We start from the raw sequence: 22,100 nt of genomic DNA, 5'->3' as shown, positions 1-22,100 counted from the left end.
ATTGATTTATTTTATATTATAATTATTTATATTATAAAATAAATTGTATCTATTTCTTTTAACTTGCCCTTTGTCATAATTAACGGCACATATATCTAATATGATTGCTGAAAGAAAAAAAAGAAAAAAAAAAGAAAGAAAAAATACTTTCAATTATACTAAACTATAGTATGTATACGACTCGGTTATAAAACATGAGTAGTAAGCGCGTCACTCATAATGTGAGTAATTGTAGAGCTTGTAATTCATTAAAGGGAAAGAGCCATTGTTTTTTGCCGCGTCTCGCCGTGACGACATTTAAGTGGGTCTTAATTTAATAAATTTAATTGTCGAGAAGCGTTGTCCGTCGTTCATACCAACAACACGTTATCCGGTGTCCACAATTCGAAGTGGCGTCCCATAAGCGAATACAATACAAGGTCAGCCCTTAATGTGAATATTAATTCTATAGGAAGGAAAGAAGGAAGGAAGACATCTAACATTCTTTGACTAATATTTTTTTCTTGTTAATTCAAGTTCCGTTATCTTATTGAAAATAAACGAACGTAGTAGTGACGATAATTAAATAATAAGAAAACAAAAATAGGAAATTTGTTATATTCGATTTATCATAATCGTGTGTACAAATTTATGATAGATTCATTTTTCCAAGTAAAATAGGATCTTTTTATTATGAAATTTGTTTAGGATATTTTAGACAATTTTTGGATAACTGACTTTGCGTATTATATATACTGTAATTTATACCATACAAGTATGATTTTAGTATATAATTTAGAGCATTTAAAAAATCTTTTAATAAATGTCTTTGTACTATGTTATAAATTTATACCATAATGAGTACGATTTTAATATACGATATCAAAACGTGCCACGGAAACGTCTTATCGCATGTAATTCATAAAATCAATTTTTCTTTATGTGTATACACATTTTGTGAAAGTGGATGCGTCTAACTCGAGTTTTGATATTTTTCGTATTCGAATGTAGACGAAATTTTGTAAAGGTATTCAAGAACCAAAAGCATAAAAATAATTTCACGAGGAGAAAAGAAGAAATGAGAAAAGTCGAAACATATGTAAATTTCGTCGCGTATTTTCGGTTCGTCCTGGCAAAATTTGGAATTATTTAAGAACGAATTATAACCGGATGTCTCTCGACTCTCGTGAGTAACAACCATCACATAGCGTTATGCAATTTTGGAAACCAGATGCATATACGAGTGCCATTAAATCTGTACGCAATCCAAGAGGGAGTGGTACGTCCTCTGCAGTTCGCATTAGTCATCGTCATAAGCGAAGCTTTTTCATAACGAATGGCCGAACGAGGATAGAATCGTCTTATCTTGAATCTCATTAGAATTAGGTGTGGTACGTGTTCAAATATTAATAAATAAATTAATAAATAACAATAAATCCCCAAAAGAAAACACATTATTATTGTTTCACATGCCGAATCAAGATAAAATCATTGTAATCTGAATTTTATTTTAATTAGATGCTGTACATAATATTTATTTTATATTTCGCGTTTCTGATTTTTATAGATTTTACTCCGTACGGGGGGAGGGGACATGCGTTTGGTTATCACACAGAGTTCACGTCCAAAAAAAATGTCCTAATTCGAGAGAATCACTTCTCATTTCTTTATACAGGATGGGTCAAAAGTTCATAGATTATCATCAAATTTAATTATTCTTTTTTATAAACTTTTTACGCAACTTTTCCTTTTCAGATTGTATTTATTTTATCATGTTTTTGAATACTTCTAGTTTTATAAACGAAGATAATAAAAGTTAGCTTAGAAAATGTCAGAAAGAGGCTAATTGATTTTTAAAATTACTTAGGATTCGCTTTTTTGGGCCAGCCTGTACTTAGAAGAGTAATTTTCGAATGGAATTAAAATTGTTGGCAATGTTACAAAGGAATGCGATTTTATTTTTAACTTGAGAAATCTTTCGAAGACTTAACTCGTAAAATACCCATGATTTATTAATCGTTTTTACATTTTCTTGGGCATTCCTTTTTTTCTTTCTTTTTTTTTTTAATTTAAATTCTATTCTTTAATGCCGCATAAATCATTAGCGTGAATTATTACCGACATAATAAACAAAGTTCACAGTTTAGTTTGAACAATTTAGTATGTTTCAGACAATGTTAAAAGTCTTGATATATCGGTATGTATTTAAAAAAATCAAAACAAGAATTAAAGAAAATTTTTCCAAATTTTACAAATAATATTTAGTTATAGAAATCTATCCTTCTTTTCGAATAACTTAAAAGAAGAAACGACATTGAGAATACGAATAAGCGTAGCATAATCTTTGTTGTGCATTCTATGAACTCATTGAGTTCGCTCGTTTTATCGCAGTAATCAATGCTTTGAAATGATTAATAATTATTAAAGGGGGGAATAGTACAGTCTCGCGTTAAGAGAAATTCTAACTTATTTATCTATTTCGTTCGACTGTTTTATTTCAATTCGTGTGTAATTTCATCATAAATACATTTTATATAAAATTAGTAACAGTTTAATCGGTTTTATATATATAAAATTCAAAATATTAAATTAATTTCTATTTCAATTTCAATTTCAATTTCAATTTGGTAATACTTGTTATTTGAACATTGTATGGAATTCATTTAGTGCAAAAATGTAATCCTTTAAATATTTCGAAATAAGAGATATATGACTTAAAAACACGCATTATTATGGGTACATATATAAATTTCAAGGTTAAAAAATTCGATATTATGATATAATCTAGAAACTTATCTTTAAGAGTTCAGTGAACACACATTAAAAAATGTACGCGACTACTCAACTGGATATTAAGTTTGCAAAACACTGTAATATAAAACTTTTTCTCTCTCATGTATCTTACAGTTAGTATACTAAATTATAATAGGTAGTTCGATAAATTCGATAGATTTATACACGCTTTTAATATAGTGCTTTACAAAAGTTTATCGATGTTAATAAATATCAAATCTTAGTACAAGTCTCTCGAGCATAACAAATATTGTATTACGAGTATCGTGGTAAACATGAATTTAAATTGCAATAATGGGATCGTGAAATACTGAGAAAGAAATTAGAAGAAATAAAAAATAAATCGTATAAATTGTTTTGCGATTAAAATACACTTTTTTCTCTCTCTCTCTCTCTCTCTCTCTCTCTCTCTCTTTCATTAATATAAGTTACTCTTAAGTAAAAAGTATACATGGAAAACAATAATAAGAATAACGAGGGTAACAGCAAGAGGAGGCACGATTGAGAGAGGGAAGAAGATTAAGAAGAAAAAGAGAAGAGGATAGAGATAGAACGTAGGCGTTTTTATCAAAACGCTTCGTTGCAATCTATTCAGAACTTGGTATGATAACATTGCGCACAACATGGACGCACGAATTGTAATAGGACGACGAAAAAATTGTTAAAAGGAAGGAAGGAAGGAAACAAGAACTGTCTCTATCTCTCTCCTTTTCAATTTAAAAAGAGATATGGTTGAACTTACACATACGTATATATTGTGTATGCATGCATACACAATAAAGAGAGATATAAATATAACGCACATTATATATTTATACATACATCATACTAAATACATATTGCAAAGGGGATAAATAAAAAGAGTATTTACACGCATACATTATACCAATAACTTACATAGAAAGATATAGGTATCGTTGTATTATCTACACACGCAGATAGATACATCAATGTATTAAATATCTGCATCGTATCTACATGTTCATAGAAATATACATACACGCATACATATAGCTAGATAAGGATATGAATGTATTGTATATGAATGTATGTAGTCCACGCGACACGAAGGAAACTTATTCGGTTGGTGGGGTCAAACCGGAAACCAAGAGGAGTACACAGTGTTGTCGACGGGTAGGAAAGGAGAGAACGTATTCGAGGGAAATTAGTGTCTGCTCGGCTGCCGTTCTCTCGAGAAGAGGAATAGAGAATAAAATCGGATCTGATATCGAATCGGTGAAGACGCATCGTATGTGCTTTTTCAAAGAACGAGTCTCTTGTGTATATACAAAGAGAAGAGTGGAAGAGTGAAAAGAGATAGGAAAAAGGAACAGCCAGCACACCCTGTAGAAAACGGTTTTCATTTTCTCCGAGGGCTTGACCTTCTCCACATGGTCGAAGTGCAACAGTTGAGCGAATCCCTGGAGGGGGAAGCTATGGGTTCCAACAACCCTTATCCCCCCTCCACTGCTCATCTTTCTCCCTTGATCACCGGCTTCGGCAACCTCAAGCTATCCTCTGAACGATGCAGAAACAGATTCCACCGGAAATTCAAGAGCGACGGTAAAGATAGACGCGTCGCGACGCCTCCAACGAAAAAGAAAGAAAGAGATAGAATATACATACGCGACATACGTCTATTATATACGCATTTGTCGAGCGAAATCCCGGAAAAGCTCGACAACTTTCGCCTCCTCGCAGAAACCGTGAGAACGCTTACAATTTTCTTTCGAGCTTTTCACTTTTTTCAATTTCAATATCAATTTTGTATTTCTTTATCGACTGCGATTTGTTTACTTTTCTTGTATTTTTCGTGTCCCATAGTAAAATTTCTCAGTGATCGATTAAAAATTGAAAGTAAGTGGAAAGGAAGAATGGATGGAAGATAATAAATGTGAGATTTTGAAACGTTTATAACGAAGTGTAAACGATCGTTGCAAGATCAAACATGCCGACACGTTGCGAAGATAAAAATGGCGAAAGAAATTCCATCGAAATATCGAATCTGACTGGGATATTAGTGGAAGATGGTGTTTTTTCGACCATTCGTTTACTTTCTTCGATCATTTAAATTATCGAAATCGTGTTAACGATGTTTTAAAAACGAAACGTGATATTCTCGAATCGATCGTGACTCATGAAACTTTTTGTTGTACAAGCTTTTTTATCGGATAAAAAAGAAGTTCAAAGGAAAAGCTCGAATGCAGAAGATAACGGTTACTATGTATTATCATGACTATGATGATGATTTTATAAAAATAACTTTTCATACGGGGATAAAACTAGAGTATATTTATTATATTTAAACTGTATCACGTGTTGTGACTTTATCACATATATTTTAAGATTGAAATAATTATCTGTCCATCGATATTGAAATTAACCTATTGACAATATTGTAATACTTATCACACGTGAGCCTCGGTGATTATGATCCCGGTTTTAGTTTTTTGTAATATTAAACAATATGTTTTGTGTTAAATGTTATTCCTTAAATTTGTAAATTACAAAAGAAATAATTCTAATTTATTTTCTCTGTTGCTTGTGTCACATTAGAAAAAAAATAATTCTTCAATTATTTCATTACCCAAATATCTCAAAAAAAGTATATAATTTATAGACTATTTTCATAATCACCGGTTCGTAAAAAGAAAAATTTCCAAAGGTTTTATTCTGAAATTTTTATTCGCAAGATCCATCATTACATTCAAAAATCAAGCAGAATAATTTACGCAATTATTATAAACGTTCTCACTTGTTTCTACTTGGAGCTTTTCCGAAATCACTCGAAGAAAAATAATTTAAAAGAAAGTAAAATAAAAACGTTTTGAAAATTCAACTAATATTAGGTCCGCCAGCAGTATTGGAGAAGGTAAGCAGAGACAAAGTTTCAAAGAAGGTGAAAACAAAGACGAAGAACGTGGTTAAGAGTACAAAAAGAAGTAGTAGTAGCAACAGCAGCAAATATTCAATCGCTGGTAAAGTTTGGGAGACTTTGGCAGCTGTTAGAAAAATTCGTGAACCAAATGGGATCTTAGAGACAGCATTAATCGTGCATCTGGATCGTTTGGATGTGCCTGCTACTTGCGATAAATCAAAGCTGTGCAAGTTTGAAAAGAAGAATGATACTGTGAAGGATCAACAGCAACATCATAATCGAAATGATCATAACAATTTCGTAGATGTTTTTGCCAACAATGACAACGATAACGAGAATTATGCTGATTGCAAAGATGTTGATCAAAAATTGGATAATAGAAGAATTACACAGGAGATAAACTATAATCAAGGTTGGTGAAGTATTAAATATGCGAACAAAATCCGTTGGGTTTTAAAGGATAACAATGAACGATAATGTATAGTTATTAACAATTTACATTTCGTACATTTTAAAGATGATCAAAATTTATAATTATTAATATTTTATACTCTGCAAATTTTTTCTCGTAGTAATAGTTTTTTTTCTCTCAGTAAATTAATGATAATTATTTATTTTCATGAAATACTTTTATAGAAACACCGTGCACGTGTACAGACAATTTTCGAGTTAAAGAGGCATTACCATAATTTATTTATTTTTATTAGAATGATTAAAAGCGAACGGTGTTTGCTAGCAATAGTCGGAGTGCGAAGGGTTAATAATAATAATAATAATTAAAAAATTTCGCCTCATAAAATTAACTAAGTAAGTATCACCGGAAACGTGGTGTCGTAATTACGTGAAATACTGTTTAATTTGATAGGCTGACGTAAATTAAAACCCGTTTAGATCCTGTTACTATGAATCGTGCGGTGAACAAAAGATGCGATAATATAGAATCGTTGTTTAGTGATAGCTGCGACACAGTTCACGACTATTCGATTCACATTTATTTATTTATCTATAGTATAGGTCTGCTATTACAATTTTTCTATAGGCTGAGAGAGAAAAGTTAATAAATTGATTATAAAAAATAAATTACAATTTTTCTAGATTCTTTTTATAAATTAATTTATGCATTTTTAATAAACTATACGATACTAGGAACTATTTTAAAATCTAAAAAAATCTTGAGAAAGAAAATAATTTATTTTTATAATCGTCTAGAACGTTTATAATCGTCTAGCTTACCTATGTGTATAAAAAAAATTCCAACAAAATTACTGGTTGACCGAGCCAATATTTATTTCGCATGGTCATGGAAAGTTTATCGTTGGAATACGAATCGATGATCCATACAATTTTAATCGCATAAACAGAGAGTAGATTTCTTTTTTTTTTAATTAAATACTTCAAACATATTCGTGGATATATTTATTCGTCCTGTTGAGATTATTAAATAAAATCAATGATTTGAACAAAGAGGGAGAGGTATTTTATTTTATTTTATTCTATATTTCGTATGACATGGAAAATACACCGAGCGATATTTATACTAGCTATCTTTCGTATAGATTGATAAAATATAGAAAAGGTTCACTATATATGTGATATAAATGAACTCGGTTTAATACTCTAAGGAATCAGATACAGAAGTAAAGAAAGGAATCATGTTTGCTCCTATTTTGGATAATAATTCTAACACGTCCAACAAATTGACCGTATTATTCCGTTTAAGTTAATTTTAAAATGCTAAAATGAATATCGCTATTTTGTCGATTATTTATTTCTATGTTCGTTCGTTCGTTCATTTCGGTTTTTCCTTTTTTCTTTTTTTTCTTTTTAAACTACGCATCATACCATAATCGCCAACGACAATAATTGTTTCGTATTCGAGGTCATTAAGTATATGCGCTTATCAGTAAGACCTAGCATTGAATCATGTCTCTTCTTGTAGATCGTATATACACCGAACGATTTCAAGTAACTTTTGCAGACACAAAACATTCTTAAATATATAGAAAAAAAAATATAAAAAAGAAAAAGAGAAAAAATCTTCACATTGTATCGAATATCGATAAGCTTTCTTTGTTCAAAACTCTCGCCACCTTTCGATTCTACGAATTCCATTTAATTTTACATGGGGGTTTTCTTAATGGTTCAATGGAAACGAATTGTTTTTTCTTCTTTTTATTTTGTTCATGTTCGGAATTCATTTCAATACTCAGGTTCAATTCAAAGACCTGTACCTGTGCATTATCGACGTTAATGAATAAACGTAATGAAAAATTGCTTGCCATTGCATAAATTCATTTTAACCACATGCACATATTTACAACGTAAATGAAGATGTGTGTGTTGTATATATTCATACTTGTACGGTTTATAGTACATGCATACGTGGTTTATAATAGATCGGAGGAATAGACTTGAGTTCCCACGTATTTCTGTTACTTTCCACCAGATACATACATTCATAAATTTTTCCCGCTAACGTATTCACATCAAATTACGACAGTCTGCAACGTAAAAGCTCCAAGTTTTCGACGTAGTTCGGATAATTCGAGCGCATATTGACGACGAGATGATACTACACACGCGCGCACACACGCACACACACAATTTAGATAAAATCATCTATCCATTTATTCAGTTATCCATCCTTGATTTTTTTTTTTCGAATATTCCAAAGGAAAATTTTTCGATCGAATTTAGATATCGAACGATACCGTTACATCTACGTGTAACTCGAGCGTGAATTATTGGAGACTAATTTGATTGTAGGATTTTTACTTGGGGTTGTCGCGCACATATATATATGCACACACAATCAAATTCCATCAAAAATCGCCTCAGGCATCTAGGCTATCTCCTGGAAATATTATTAAGACATGTATGCGTGCGGGTAAGTTACGTGTATATGTATGCTAATATGTTTTTAAATTTATCGTTAGAGAAAAATAAATAATTCTATTTTTATTTTTTTTTACGAACACATGAAATATTATCAACCCACAAACATTTAATAGCAACGTATTTTTATTTTAATTTGAGGAAAGACTCGTCAATTTTATCTATATTGGCTACGTACAAAAGTCCGTGGAATATTAATTCACACGGATATACGTCCACACATAAGCACATATTACAAAAATTGTTTAATTCATCATTAGAAAGAGAAAAAGAAACTAAATATTTTTTTTATTTCGTTATAAAAAAAGAGGAAAACAAAAGAAAGGATAATTTTATGACTTTGACATTGTCTACGTAAAAATGTTCCGATAACCAATTTGTGTTAACGTCGTAATCTTTTTTCTTTTTTTTCTCTTTTTTCTTTTTTTTCTCTTTTTTCTTTTTTTTCTTTAAGTATTTTCCTCATCGTTGATATCGAGGTAATAAATTCTTCAAGTCTTTATCGGCATTTGAAAGAATATATTATTCAAGGTCGACCATTTTGTTCCTTCATTTTTATTTTTATCAACAAACTTCTTAATAATAACCTAATTTAGTTTGTAGAAAATAAGTAAAACTGTGTAAAGAAAAAGGAAAATTGCAAAATACAAAGTTGAAGATGAACAAATATAAGAGAGGAGAGGGGAGAGGAAAAATCAAATCTGAGGGTTGGGTATTTCGTGTTAAGGGTAAATGTTGTTCAAGGAAAAGTTCTCGAGCTTTTCTCGATCTATTTTAGGATTTAGAGAAATGTAGGCACGTGTTTGGACCAGCCGGAAACTGTTTTTGCAGGGGGAGACAGACAGAGAGAGAGAGAGAGACCCCATCTTCAAATTTCCTTTTTTTTTTCTTACGTCTTCTTTTTCCCCTTCTTTTTCTTTTTTCATGGCTGTCTGCATTCGCAAACTCCGATCTTACCCTCTTATTTTTCCTCTCACTATTTCTCTCTTTCTCTTGTTGTTTGTGTCTTGGTCTCTTTCTATCTCTTTCTGTCTAGTTTGATGGCATACCCACGAGACTCGTTTTGCTTCAAGTTTTGCTCCAAGCCTTAAGGCTGGACTCCTATACTTAGAAAGATACGTTCGTGTATTCTATCCCTTATGGAAGGCCGCATAGTAATCGATATGTGATAAATTCGTGCGTCAGAAATTAAAATGACAAGTTTACTATATTAATTTGTTTATTATTTGTTCTTCTAAATTGCCAACTGTTCTGTATCAAATTTCGTTAATGCGTTAGAAATTAAAATGATTAGATTACAAATATTTCTTAATTAAATTGATAATTGATCTGTCAAATTTTACCGTTGGTAAGAACAAAAAAATAAATATGACAAATTTATAAAAATGTATTCAATTACATTGTAAACTGGATCTTTCAAGTTTCAATCATATGTACGTCGAAAATTTAAATGACAAATTGAAAATATCTATTAATTCTGTTGACAGTTTAATTGTCAAATTTATTTCACTATTTCATTTCTTAAATAATAACATTATGATATAAATTGATATATATATATATATAATTGATTTTAATTTAATAAAAAGAGAAACTATCTGAAGGGTGAGCTATTCTAGATAATTCATTCATAAATTTCATCAATTTTCATTGCTTTTTCAAGAAAAATCTACATTTGTATTTATTTTATATGCTAGTAATAATGAATTATCGTTAATTCGATTACATTTTCCTTTTTATTTGTTAAATATTTTCTTTATTGAAACCAAAAGAAAAAAGAAAAAAGTAGTTACGTGAATTATTAATATTTTATGGTGTTTTGAAAATTGATCATACAAAATAATATAAAAAAAAGGTATGTATATTATTTTCTTATAAATTGGTTAATCGTTTCGTCTATTAATTTGGTTTAATCAAAACTCGGAAAAATGAACGTTAAGTAAAAAGACGTAGTAGAAATATTTGTTAGACTGATCGATGTTCTTTATACGCATTGTAAACTTGAATGCACAAACTACGAATATTTATTGGAGGTCGTGTTATATGCGTGTTAAATATTGAATTCTCTTATTCCTTGCTTTTAGGAGAATATCGCGGAGGCGGTACAACCGGAAACACCGATAGCATGGACGATCCGTCCTCTAGAGAAGAAATGTCCGAAATGTACGTTATCATTATTTATCATACTAAATGAAAAGAAACTTACAAAGTATTATAATTTATTTTTCTATCTTTTTTAAATATCAAAAAAATAAATCAATTTTTTCTAAATTATAATAGAATTTTCCGATTGAATTTATATTAATATTTTATTATAAGTCTTGAATTTTTGCCTTATCGCTTACGAATATTTAGGGTGCAGCAAAATATTTCAAGTAAGCCAAAGACATCGAACATAAACAGGTCTGAGAGTTACAAGGAACGGATCCATCATAAGGTAAGAGAATAAAGAAATGAAATCCTAATGGATTGTGAATTATATAAAAAAAATCGCAATACATTAATTGTCTTTATTCATTGCAGCGACAGTTACGAGAAAAGCGAAAGACCAGTGATCCGAATCTCTCGAAAACAAAGTAAATTTTTTTTATTATGTGTAAAGTATATTTCTTTAATTAAGTAAACTGCTAATTATGTTCAGAATATTTAATTAACGAGATAATTAACAATAGACTTTCAAAGCAAATGTTTTTACAAAAAAGACAAAATATCTTGACAAACATTTAATTAAATAATTGTCTATATGTTGCCTGTACAATTAACAACAGGACACGTTTTAGTGACTGCGATCCTTCCGGAACATTTCCTGGAAATTCGGCTGGTAGTTCATCTAATAGCAGTTTATCGACTAGAAGTTTGGATAGTCCAAGTACGAGTTTAGAACAAGTGCATCCAGCAACTTCCTCGGCTAACGCATCTACTTCGTGGGACAGCGACGTTGATGTCGAACCAGATCCTTCTGATTGGAGTCAAGGTGTTACAGAAGAAGTACTCGCGCGTCTTGGTAATTTGGAAAAAAAGAGGCAAGAAGTTATTAATGGTACGTAGATTTATTCCTTGATCGAAGATTACTCTCAAATTTATATTCGAAACAAAAAACAATAATAGAAAACGTTGTTCATCAACGATTTGATTTTTTTTGTTGACGACAGAACTGTTTCATACGGAACGATCTCACGTACGTGCTCTGAAGGTACTATCCCATGTCTTCCATAAACCGTTACTAGAATCGCAAGTACTACCTTTGGATCAGATCCAATTACTCTTCTCAAATTTGGACGAAATGGTAGCAATACATTCGCGTTTCAACCAAGCGATGAAGAGGAAGAAGAAGGAAAACGCTTGCGTGGGTGACGTAGGTGATCTTTTATTGGAGATGTTCGATGGAGAAGACGGTGAGATATTCGAACGTGCTGCCTCAACGTACTGCGCGAAACAACAGGTAGCTTTGGACGCGTTGAGAGATCGTCGTCGCAAGGATCTCAAATTAAACTCATTTTTGAACGAGATCGAATCAAATCCTCTTTGTAGGAGATTACAATTGAAGGATCACATATTGACTGGTATGTTGAGATTAACCAAATATCCTTTGCTCTTTGAAAATCTCGCGAAATATACACCAGAAACGAACGAAAAGGAGAAGGCAGCGGTTTTGCGTAGTCTCGAACGCAGCAGAGAAATCTTAAGTCGCGTCAATCAGGCTGTAAAGGAAGCAGAAGACTACCAACGTCTCGTAGAAATTCAACGAACCATCGACAGATCCGCTTTCGATAAATTCGATCACCCAACAGTTCAAGAGTTTAAGAATCTCGATATAACCAAACGCAAACTCATTTACGAGGGTCCACTACAATGGCGTAGAACGGAACAGAATAGAGCAAAACCGGTCGATTTGCACGTTGTTTTATTCGACGACACGATATTTTTATTACATCGTCAAGATGAAAAATATCTTCTAAAATTCATCAACACTAGCCAAGCAAATTCTGTACTAAGCCCAATCGTAAAAGTATCTACGGTATTGGTCAGGCACAATGCTGTTGACAAGAACTCTTTATATTTGGTCAATACCTCACAAAATGGAGCACAAATTTATGATTTGGTAGCTGCTTCTCCGGCCGAACGAAAGTTGTGGTGCAAACATATTTCGGAAGCTGCCGAGGCCTATAAAGCTCGTGATAAACAAGACAGAAGACCAACTCCTTCTACAACACTGCCAGAAGAGACGGTTTCGTCAACTGTCGCAGAGGATACACCTTGTGTCTTAGCTAGTCATGTCGTAGAAGAAAAAAAATATCCTAAGACAGAACAAGAACATGAACCAGAACATGAGCACGAGCCTATAATAGAATACGAACACGAATCAGAACTGGAACAGCAGAATCACGAAACTGAAGTGAAACACGAATGTGAACATGAACAAGTTAATAAACATGACATTGAACCAGTGCATGAACACGAGTTGGAGCCAGAAACGGAGGTACATCTGCAAAATTTGCCAGAATCGGACAGAGAACTTGAAAATGATACGGAAAGCGTACGCGAACATGTTCATGAACGAGAAATCGAAGAAAAAGAAGAGTTGGATGCTGCTAAACAAAAAAACGAGCAACAAAACCTATTGTATTTGGGAGATGGCATAGGTGGGGATAGTAGTATTGATGATTCTTTTGTTTTGCTTTCATAATAACTTTACATTTTTATACATGATAAAAAAGAGAAAAGAATGAAAAAAAAGAAACTAACTAGCGATCCTGGGTAGCGAGCGCTTTTCGCGTCTGTCGCGAATTTATTTTTGCGCTTAACGCAACCCTTAATTGCTTTGACTAAAAAGCTTATTATTTAATTATCCTGGTTCTTCTTTGAATATCTACGCTCATATGGAAGAAATGAAAGATAAACGGAAAAGAACAGCTAACGGGTATAAAAAACTATATATAATTCACAACCGCTTAGCAATCGTGATCAAATACGGGATAATATTATACCGTATTATACGTATAATATATATATATATATATATATATATATATATATATATTTACGTATATATGTATATATCGTGACTTGTAAATTAACGTCCATGTATATAAACGCATACATACATTCATATATCCATCCATACATAAGAGAGAAAAAGTGAAAGCGAGTTCACCCTTCAGAACATAAGCTTTATGATTATTAATTAATTATCGCATTTTGTTATATTTTCTTTGCACTGATTTAATCTTATTATTTCAATATTAAAAAATTTACGGCGCTGACTTACAATTCGACTTCAAATATAAAAAGAAGAAAAAATATTAGTAACTCTTTTTTTTTTACAAAATAAATAAGATTTTGTTTTATTTTCATTCGGTATTTGTATCATTCAAGTAAAAATTCAAGAAATTATTTTAAAAAAAATTAAGAAAATTTATTAGTACCTTCATGCATTCGATACTTGAAAGTTCTTCGTTCGTTTATTCCATTACTTAATTTATTGTGTTATAATTAATAACGAAAAACTAATCTTATTTTAAATGCTTGTATATATGGTTTTAATGAATTATTTTAGTATATACAATATACAAATACTTAAGCAGAAAAAAACTGATCATGAAAAGTATATATAAAATAATAAGAAAGAAAAATAAAAATCTCCTACAGGAGCTTTAACTAAAGAGTTTGAATTGAATAGGTAAAATATGAATGAGTTAAAGTAATTTGATTTAAATATGAATGAATGTTGCAACTTTCAAGTCGAAAAATAGAGTTGAATTTTGTTTTGTTAATTATGATACTTCACGCCTGTCTATTTAATTGATTCCTGCAATAGAAAAAAAATGTTTAGGATTATATGCAAGTTTCGGTTATTATTAGACAATTTCATTGACAAAAATGAAAGAAAATTAATTAAAGAGTTTTTTTTTTAAAAAGGAAGATAACGAACGAACAATAAATTATTTTGAATATTTTACTATCCAAAATTACTTGCATTAACCAAATCTCCGGCTTTCTAAATTCACATATGTTTTTTGTCTTGTATCTTTTTCTTTTACATTTTAGTTTATTCGTTTGTAAAAAAAGAATAATATGTTGCTAATAGTATCAATGAGAATAATTGCAGATAATTAATCAGCATTGTGCATCTTTTAATAACAATTAAATGATGCTGGCAAAGAATTTATGAAATAATAAACAGAAGTAATTGTAAAGTTTGATTCAAAAGTAATAGAACTAACTATGACTACGTGATCGATTTATCAATTGTTGCACATCGTCATCAATATTAAATTATATTTAAAAAAAGACAGGATTGGGAAATAATAAAATAAGCTCTCTATTTGTAGAATTGAATTAATTAATCAAATGTTTGCTCATTATATCTAGATAATGAAAACATCGAATCATCTATAAATAAAAGATTTATGTACATTTATAAAAAAAAAATACGTAATAATATTTTTAGATGATATTATATTATTATAATAATTATTATTGCTATTATTATTTATTTCTTCTCGTCGTGGACTTGAGCTAATTCATTGCTAAATTTAAAAAAATTTAAATAGCGCATTGTTGCGGCCGATGTTCTGAGTTGATTAATGCTCTCATTATTATTATTATTATTATTATTATTATTATTATTATTATTATTATTATTATCATTACTATTATTATTATTATTATAATTATTATTATAATTATTATAATTATTATTTCGTTGTATTAAAATTTACTTATTAAATTGTACATTTTTGTAATTATTTCTATTACATTGTCGTGTAAAACTGATGGAAAATTGACGATATAAAATTTTAATAGCAAGTTTTGAAAAATCGAATATATATGTACTTACTTGTAAATACAACGAGAGTTTATAATCCGCAGGTTAGTGGTTCATGTTCTTTGCATAATACTGGAAATAAACCTGACGAAAAAAAAAAGAAACGAAATTTACTGTATATTATTAAAAAAAAAAGAACATAAGACGAAAATTTAATTACTTCATAGAAATGAATAAACTTTTTACTTTGATAAAGGAACGCTTGAAAGTTATGCGTAATCTTCTTAGAATTTATTTGAATAGCATTTTCGTAAATAAATAATTAGCATATATATAATATATACCCTCCTAACATTTATAAAATTATATAAACATTTTTTCTTTATGAATGCTACAATAATAAATTAAGGAAAAATATAATAGTATTAAAAAAAAACGAAAAAATAAAGCAAAAGAGAAATAGAGGGTAGAAAGACGGTGGGGATAAAATCATAGGAGAAGAGATTCTCGCACCCCTCTCGTTGAGACGAGAAGAGACATGCGTGAAATCGTCAGAGGTGGTAGTGTTAAAAAGGGATAAACGTAACTAGAGGAAAACTTTTTTTAAATCGAATTCAAAAATGCTCTTCGACATCTATTTTTAAAATGTACAGATGTGGGCATATGTGTCATATAGACCGGAAACTATTTTTTCTTTTCTTCTTCTTCCTTTTTTTTTTTTTACAGAGAAACAGAAATCACCCCCGTCGAATTTTCTTTTCCCTAGCTGTCTGCATTCGCAAGCGCTTTCGATTTTCAACCACGTTATTTTTTTTACATCTCTATTTTTCTTTCTATCCCTTTTTGTCCTTATATTTTTCTTTTTTTCTCTTTTTGTTTCTTTCACTTTCTCTAATTTTTGTTCTTTTTGTTTATTTATTTCTCTCTCTCTCTCTCTCTCTCTCTCTCTATGTAACTTTCTCTCCTCGTCTGATTCGATGGCATAGCCAAGAGAGACTTGTTTTGCTTTGACGCGTTAATCTGCTGTAAGGCGGTGGTCCTATACTTAGACGATCGTATAACCCACGCTGTGCCTTTACGGACGGCCAAGCTGTTCGCTCGACTTTGCTGATAAGCTTCTTCCATATGAGATTGGATATTTGGAGAAACGCCAGGCTCTCTTTCTCGCGACGCCCAGAAGAGAAACACGTTGAAATAAATAAAGAGAGAAAGAGAGAAAGAAATACATATGTATATCACGTATATACTCCTATGTATTCAATTAGTAGAACCAAAAAATCGATAGATCTACTAAGATCGATTTTATTTTGGCAACGATTGACTAAAAACTCTTACGTATATAACTAACACGTGTTTTTCGAAATGCATACTTATTGTTAGAACTCTGTTAGATGCTTAAGACTAACTTGACGTCGAACAAATCGATCAGAATCATCGTCCCGCGAAATCAGAGAAATTCCAATCCAACGAGCTTTACCTTTTCTTAGAGATTGATAAAATTAGAACGACGCGTGCGTCTAAAAGCCAAGATTTATTTCCTTCTATACCTTTTGAAATTTCATATGCAGAGAGTGAGAAAGTGAGAAAAAGACACGTTAACTTGCTTCTCATATACGTATATTTAGTATGTGTGTATTTATATTGATTTCGATTATGTTACATTTCACCTATTGGCTATGGTATTGGGTTGCTAGACAAATTTCTATCATTTTATTGACAAATATTTAAGTCTTATTGAATAAAAGAATATTTAATAAAAATGTACATATATACACGAAAGTGTTGCTTTTGAATAAATAGTTTTGAAAACAGCACGAACTAAGTCAAGCTAATATTTATTTTTACTATAAAAACTTTTGGGTAAGAATTTGTGTGAGGAGTGTAGCAATACGAATAACTCTCTCTCTCTCTCTCTCTCTTTCCCTCTGCATAACTATTTTTAATATCAAAGGTTTATTGCAAGCTTTTTTTTCTTGATAGATGTTAAATAATTGATTATCTCATCCGTGCTTTTAGGAGAACATCGCGGAGGCGGTGGTACAACCGGAAACACGGCCGATAACACGGATGATCCTTCCTCTAGAGAAGAAATGTCCGAAATGTATGTTTTCATAATTATCTTTACTAAAAGAATAAAAGAAATTAGCAGAGAGACGGGAATTCCCAGGCGGCACTTTTATGAACAAGATTTCTACGAAAAAATGATCAATGTTTCTCTCCTGATAGATATCTTTGAACGTATCAAACGTTGATTTCTTTTTAAACATACGTTTCTCTGTAAATCTCTTTTCATTCCTTTCTAAACGCAATCGTTCATATTCTTGTTTCATCTTCATTTCTAGAGAACCGCATTCTTCTTTTCCTCCTTCTTTATTTTCTTCAAATTTTGCTCTTCTTTTTATCTAATTTTGTCAACGTCACCATTACATCAACTACTAAGAAGAAAATACTACTTTATGTTTAATATAGATATTATTAATTAATTGTTAATTTATATTTTGTTCATTTTGTATTACTTAGGATGCACCATAAGTTTTCCAGTAAGCCAAAGACATCAAACATAAATAGGTCTGAGAGTTACAAGGAACGGATACATCATAAGGTGAGAGACAAATATTGACTTGGGAGATTTATGCCCAATACTAAAAGTTTTTAGTATTTTATATTTAAATAAACAACAGCAGTATTTGTATTGTAAATAGAAAAAAGAATACATTGTTAATAAGAACAATTAGAATGCAAAAATAGTAATACAAAATTTAAACTGCTTATTAATTCCTTCTATACATTTTGTTACAGCGACAATTACGAGAAAAACGGAAGACAAGCGATCCTAATCTCTCCAAAACAAAGTAAGTTACCACTTGATTTGATTATTTTTTGTTTCTTTTCTAATTTACTTGAACAACCAAAAAGTCAGGCATAAAATTAGAAGGAAAAGAAACTATAAGTGGGCGAGTAAGTTGATCGAATGAACTTGCGCGTAACGCGTGCATCATTAGATTCCATTCCTAATTCAATTAGGTAATTCAGAAGGAATTCTCATTTTAATCCAAATTCTACGAATGAGAGAAAACACCACGATTAGTTTTTCTTTTTCCACGAATTCAATGATAGGATTACTCACAATGTCGTTTTTAAAGAAAAAGAACTTTATGATGATGATGATTTCGATGAAGAAGAAAAAGAAAAGTGTTTGCAAACTGATATGGGACTGACAAACTATTTCTCAAAGTACATCGACCATTCTGTCAAACTGTCACCGGTATTAGTTTATTACGAAATTGTACAATTGTCAGAATGAACCTACTACGACTATCGACACTATTTCGAATAAACCTATATATATATATATATATATATAATATTTCTTTTTTTTCATAATATATATAGAGAGTCAACTATACGAAAAAAAAATGACAAAATAAATCTTTTATAAGACTTGATTATTTAAAAATTATTATAATGCATTGTATCGAAATGAAAAATAATTGGAAAGGCAATTATTCACTAAAAATTCACTTAACTTAATTCAATTAAAATACGAATTCTATTAAAAAACTAGTAAGCCATCAAACACGAAAGAAAGATCTCTCTCTCTCTCTCTCTCTCTCTCTCTCTTTCTTGTATATGACTGAACTAACGAAGAATTTTGATGTAAAGCGAATCAATTCCAATTTCTATGAAAGATATTTCACATTTGTTTATTTCATGAATTCGAATTAAATGAAGACTTCAATTATCCATGAAGGGTTGCTGAATATGCAAATAATCCTACGCGTAATCCAAAAACACGCTTCACAGTCTATATAAATGTACATGAGTAAAAATATCACAAATTACAATTATGGACTTTAATTGTAAAATATCTGTCTAGAATCATATTTGCAACAATAAGAAGTTAATCTTTGAACAACATCGTTATTGTGCCGTATATGAGAAAAACTACGTCGTTCTAACGTGCAACGACCGTCGAGTAGCTCGTTTCTAACATCTTCGATGCATCATCGTCGTATGCCATCTTCCTTGTCTTTATAAATTTCATCTTCCCTCTTCTTGCCTCTTGTAAACGTTACTCGTGAAACGAACCTTTGAGTTTTTGGCAAAATTCCCTTTCCATCTCTTCCCCCCGCCCTCTTTCATAATTTTCTCTTTTACTCCCACTCCCACTCTCTCTCTCTCTCTCTCTCTCTTTCTCTCTTTCCCTCTCTCTCTCTCTTTCAATTTTTATTCTCTCTTTTTTCCTTCTTTCTCTCTCTTATAATTTTTTTTTTCTTTTGTTCTCTCTTTTTGAATTTTTTTTTTCTGTCTCTGTCTGCTGTATAATCGGAGCGCATTTCGAAGTACACGTGCGAAGTACGCAGACTCGAAAACGATTCTTCTCTCTGCTTACCTCCACTCTTTCTCTCCGGGTTCCTTATTTTCTAAAGGTGTGCATGAAGAGGAGCTAGAGGAAGCCTTCAGTCTGACGTTAAACGTTCAATTCTACGGATGGCCGTTGCGTCGCTTCGACGGTACGAAACGCCCACGCACGCGACTACGAACCCTACACACATATACAATTTCTCTTTCTCTTTCTATTTCTCTTTCTCTTTCTCTTTCTCTTTCTCTTTCTCTCTTTGACCCACCCGAAAGGCGCATCAATTTCAATTACGTCGATCTACGTCAAAGCGATTATACGTTCGTATAATCGTTACGATTATCGGTTCATTTTATTTTATTTTATTTTATTTTTTTCAGTTTTTATTTTTATCCTCGTTTTTTGTTTCAAATCTTGATCCATGTGTTGTTCATTTGTACTTTATTTTCTTACAAATATAACGTGATATTAGAGAAAAATTACAGCTAAAAAACAAAATGGATCGTGCAAGTATAATTATCTTGGAAGGTATTTCATCGATAAACGATCTATACTGTTGTAGATCATTAGTCGCCGGTGACCTTAAGGTCGGAAATCGAGAAATCCAAGAGATGGGATATAAGTGTGAAAAAGTAGCTGAAAATCTTAAATCAAAGGAATTCTTTGTAAATCGTTTCATGTCGTCGTTGTGGTTACGTGCTTGTTGGTTTTCTTTGTAGTTCATTTTTCAATGCTAAACACAAATCGAGGAAGAACACAAAGTTAATCGTCCTTCTACGTCGATTCGAGTTAGTTGCGATCGGTGATGTCATCGAAAAGGAAATTTCGAGATCGATTGATGAAAGTGTGAACCGCGTTAAATATACTTAAATAAATTAACAAATCCGGAATAAACTAATGGAAAAATCTCAATCAAACAAAATAATACGTCTGGAGCCTCAAAATTAAATTCAAAAATAAATGAAACAAATTTCGAACTACGATGATATTATAATGTTTTAAAACCGTACTCTTCGTGACTCGTAGATCTTAAATCAAATCGAATTGATTTTTCGATCGATCTAAGAATCGATTATAATAAAAATTAATAACTAAAATATTCGCACAATAAACTAAAAATTGAACAAGCTCATCTTGTTGAGCAAAAATAAACGAAAGAAGTGACCGTGAATAAAGGTTTAACGACCTGCTTTTTTTTTCTTTCTATCATCCATCGATCACATAAAAGGAAAGGTGTATATATATGCAATATAACGAAAAGGGGTTGTTAAAAGTTAGTCATTTTGAAATATTCGCACAGAACCAGCGGGGATTATCGATCTCGAGGCTGCGCTGTGCCTCTCGTCTTTGATCCATTCGAGCGTAAAACTGGACGCCTTTGACTGCTCTCCGCAAACAAATAAGCGTCAACATGCGTCAATATCTCCTCGTGTACAATCAGGGAACGACACCATTACCGTCGCCAACTCCGACGATGACGACGAGTTTTCTTCTTCTTCTTCCTTTTTCTTTCTTTTACGATAAAAAATCAACAACGAAACAGTAAAAAAAAGGATCGATAGATCAATTTTTTGTGCATTAACATTTTACAAATAAATTATTCGTTATTAATCATAATATATTATAGAAACACGCTATATTACTCTTTTGCTTATGAAAAATTCAAAATAGCATCAAAACTCTAAAGATTTTCAGAATGGGAGAGGGAAAGAGAGAAAGATAGATTGATGATAAAATACGTTAAAATATACTGTTTAGCAAATCGATATAGAGTCTTGTAAAATATTAAGTAAGGAGAAGGTGAAGAAGAAAGATTGAAAAGGATCGACGTATAGAGTCACGTGCTGTGGTTTTATTTCGATCATAGTGTCGATCAAAGGAAAAGAAACGGGGTAGCAAAAGATAAAGAAAAGATACGCGCGCGCGTGTGTATATGTTTGTATGGATGTAATACACGTATGTATATATATATGTATGAGTTAGAGAAGTCAATTTTATCCTAAAGAAAAAAATCACGAGGAGTGATCGGTATTTTCAAACGTGTATTCCTGTCGAGCACTAAATTGAACCGATTTCGGTATCCCGTAGTGATGAATAACACTGCTGTCACGAACTTAAAAAGAACATTTTTCGGCCGAATTAAAGAAATGAAGAAATATGTACCGCTGATTATGATAGTGGATTAAATAATCAAAAAATAATATACATTTATTTTATCGATTTACTTCGATAATATAAATAATTGCAATATTAAATAAATTGTAAAATAAAATTTTTCTATTTTTTCGCTTAGTTCATCATCAGTACTATCAAATAAATCATAAAGTCAATTAGTTCGATTTTTGTGACTTATATTCACTGTTATAATTACCGGTAATAAAGTAGAAACGATCGAAAACATGAACGAAACGACACGGAGATAAATT

The 22,100-nt window shown here is 31.1% G+C and overlaps 1 protein-coding gene across 5 annotated transcripts in view; it reads left to right on the top strand.

The window, feature by feature from the left end:
- LOC122521330 overlaps positions 1-22,100 on the top strand; it is a 63,523-nt gene that overhangs the window by 33,875 nt on the left and 7,548 nt on the right. For 4 of the 5 annotated variants that reach the window (XM_043641976.1, XM_043641974.1, XM_043641972.1 and 1 more), the window contains 8 exons: positions 10,630-10,708; positions 10,901-10,982; positions 11,069-11,121; positions 11,314-11,585; positions 11,698-13,188; positions 17,331-17,415; positions 17,835-17,916; positions 18,114-18,166. In XM_043641976.1, coding sequence (XP_043497911.1) covers positions 10,630-10,708; positions 10,901-10,982; positions 11,069-11,121; positions 11,314-11,585; positions 11,698-13,188; positions 17,331-17,415; positions 17,835-17,916; positions 18,114-18,166 — 2,197 coding nt within the window. The remainder of the gene's footprint in view (positions 1-10,629; positions 10,709-10,900; positions 10,983-11,068; positions 11,122-11,313; positions 11,586-11,697; positions 13,189-17,330; positions 17,416-17,834; positions 17,917-18,113; positions 18,167-22,100) is intronic. The other variant, XM_043641973.1, reaches the window with a different exon arrangement.

The sequence above is a fragment of the Polistes fuscatus genome, unplaced genomic scaffold (genome assembly GCF_010416935.1).
Source record: "Polistes fuscatus isolate 324 unplaced genomic scaffold, CU_Pfus_HIC Scaffold4, whole genome shotgun sequence".
Lineage (NCBI taxonomy): Eukaryota > Metazoa > Arthropoda > Insecta > Hymenoptera > Vespidae > Polistes > Polistes fuscatus.
This window is presented reverse-complemented; position numbering and strand designations above follow the sequence as displayed.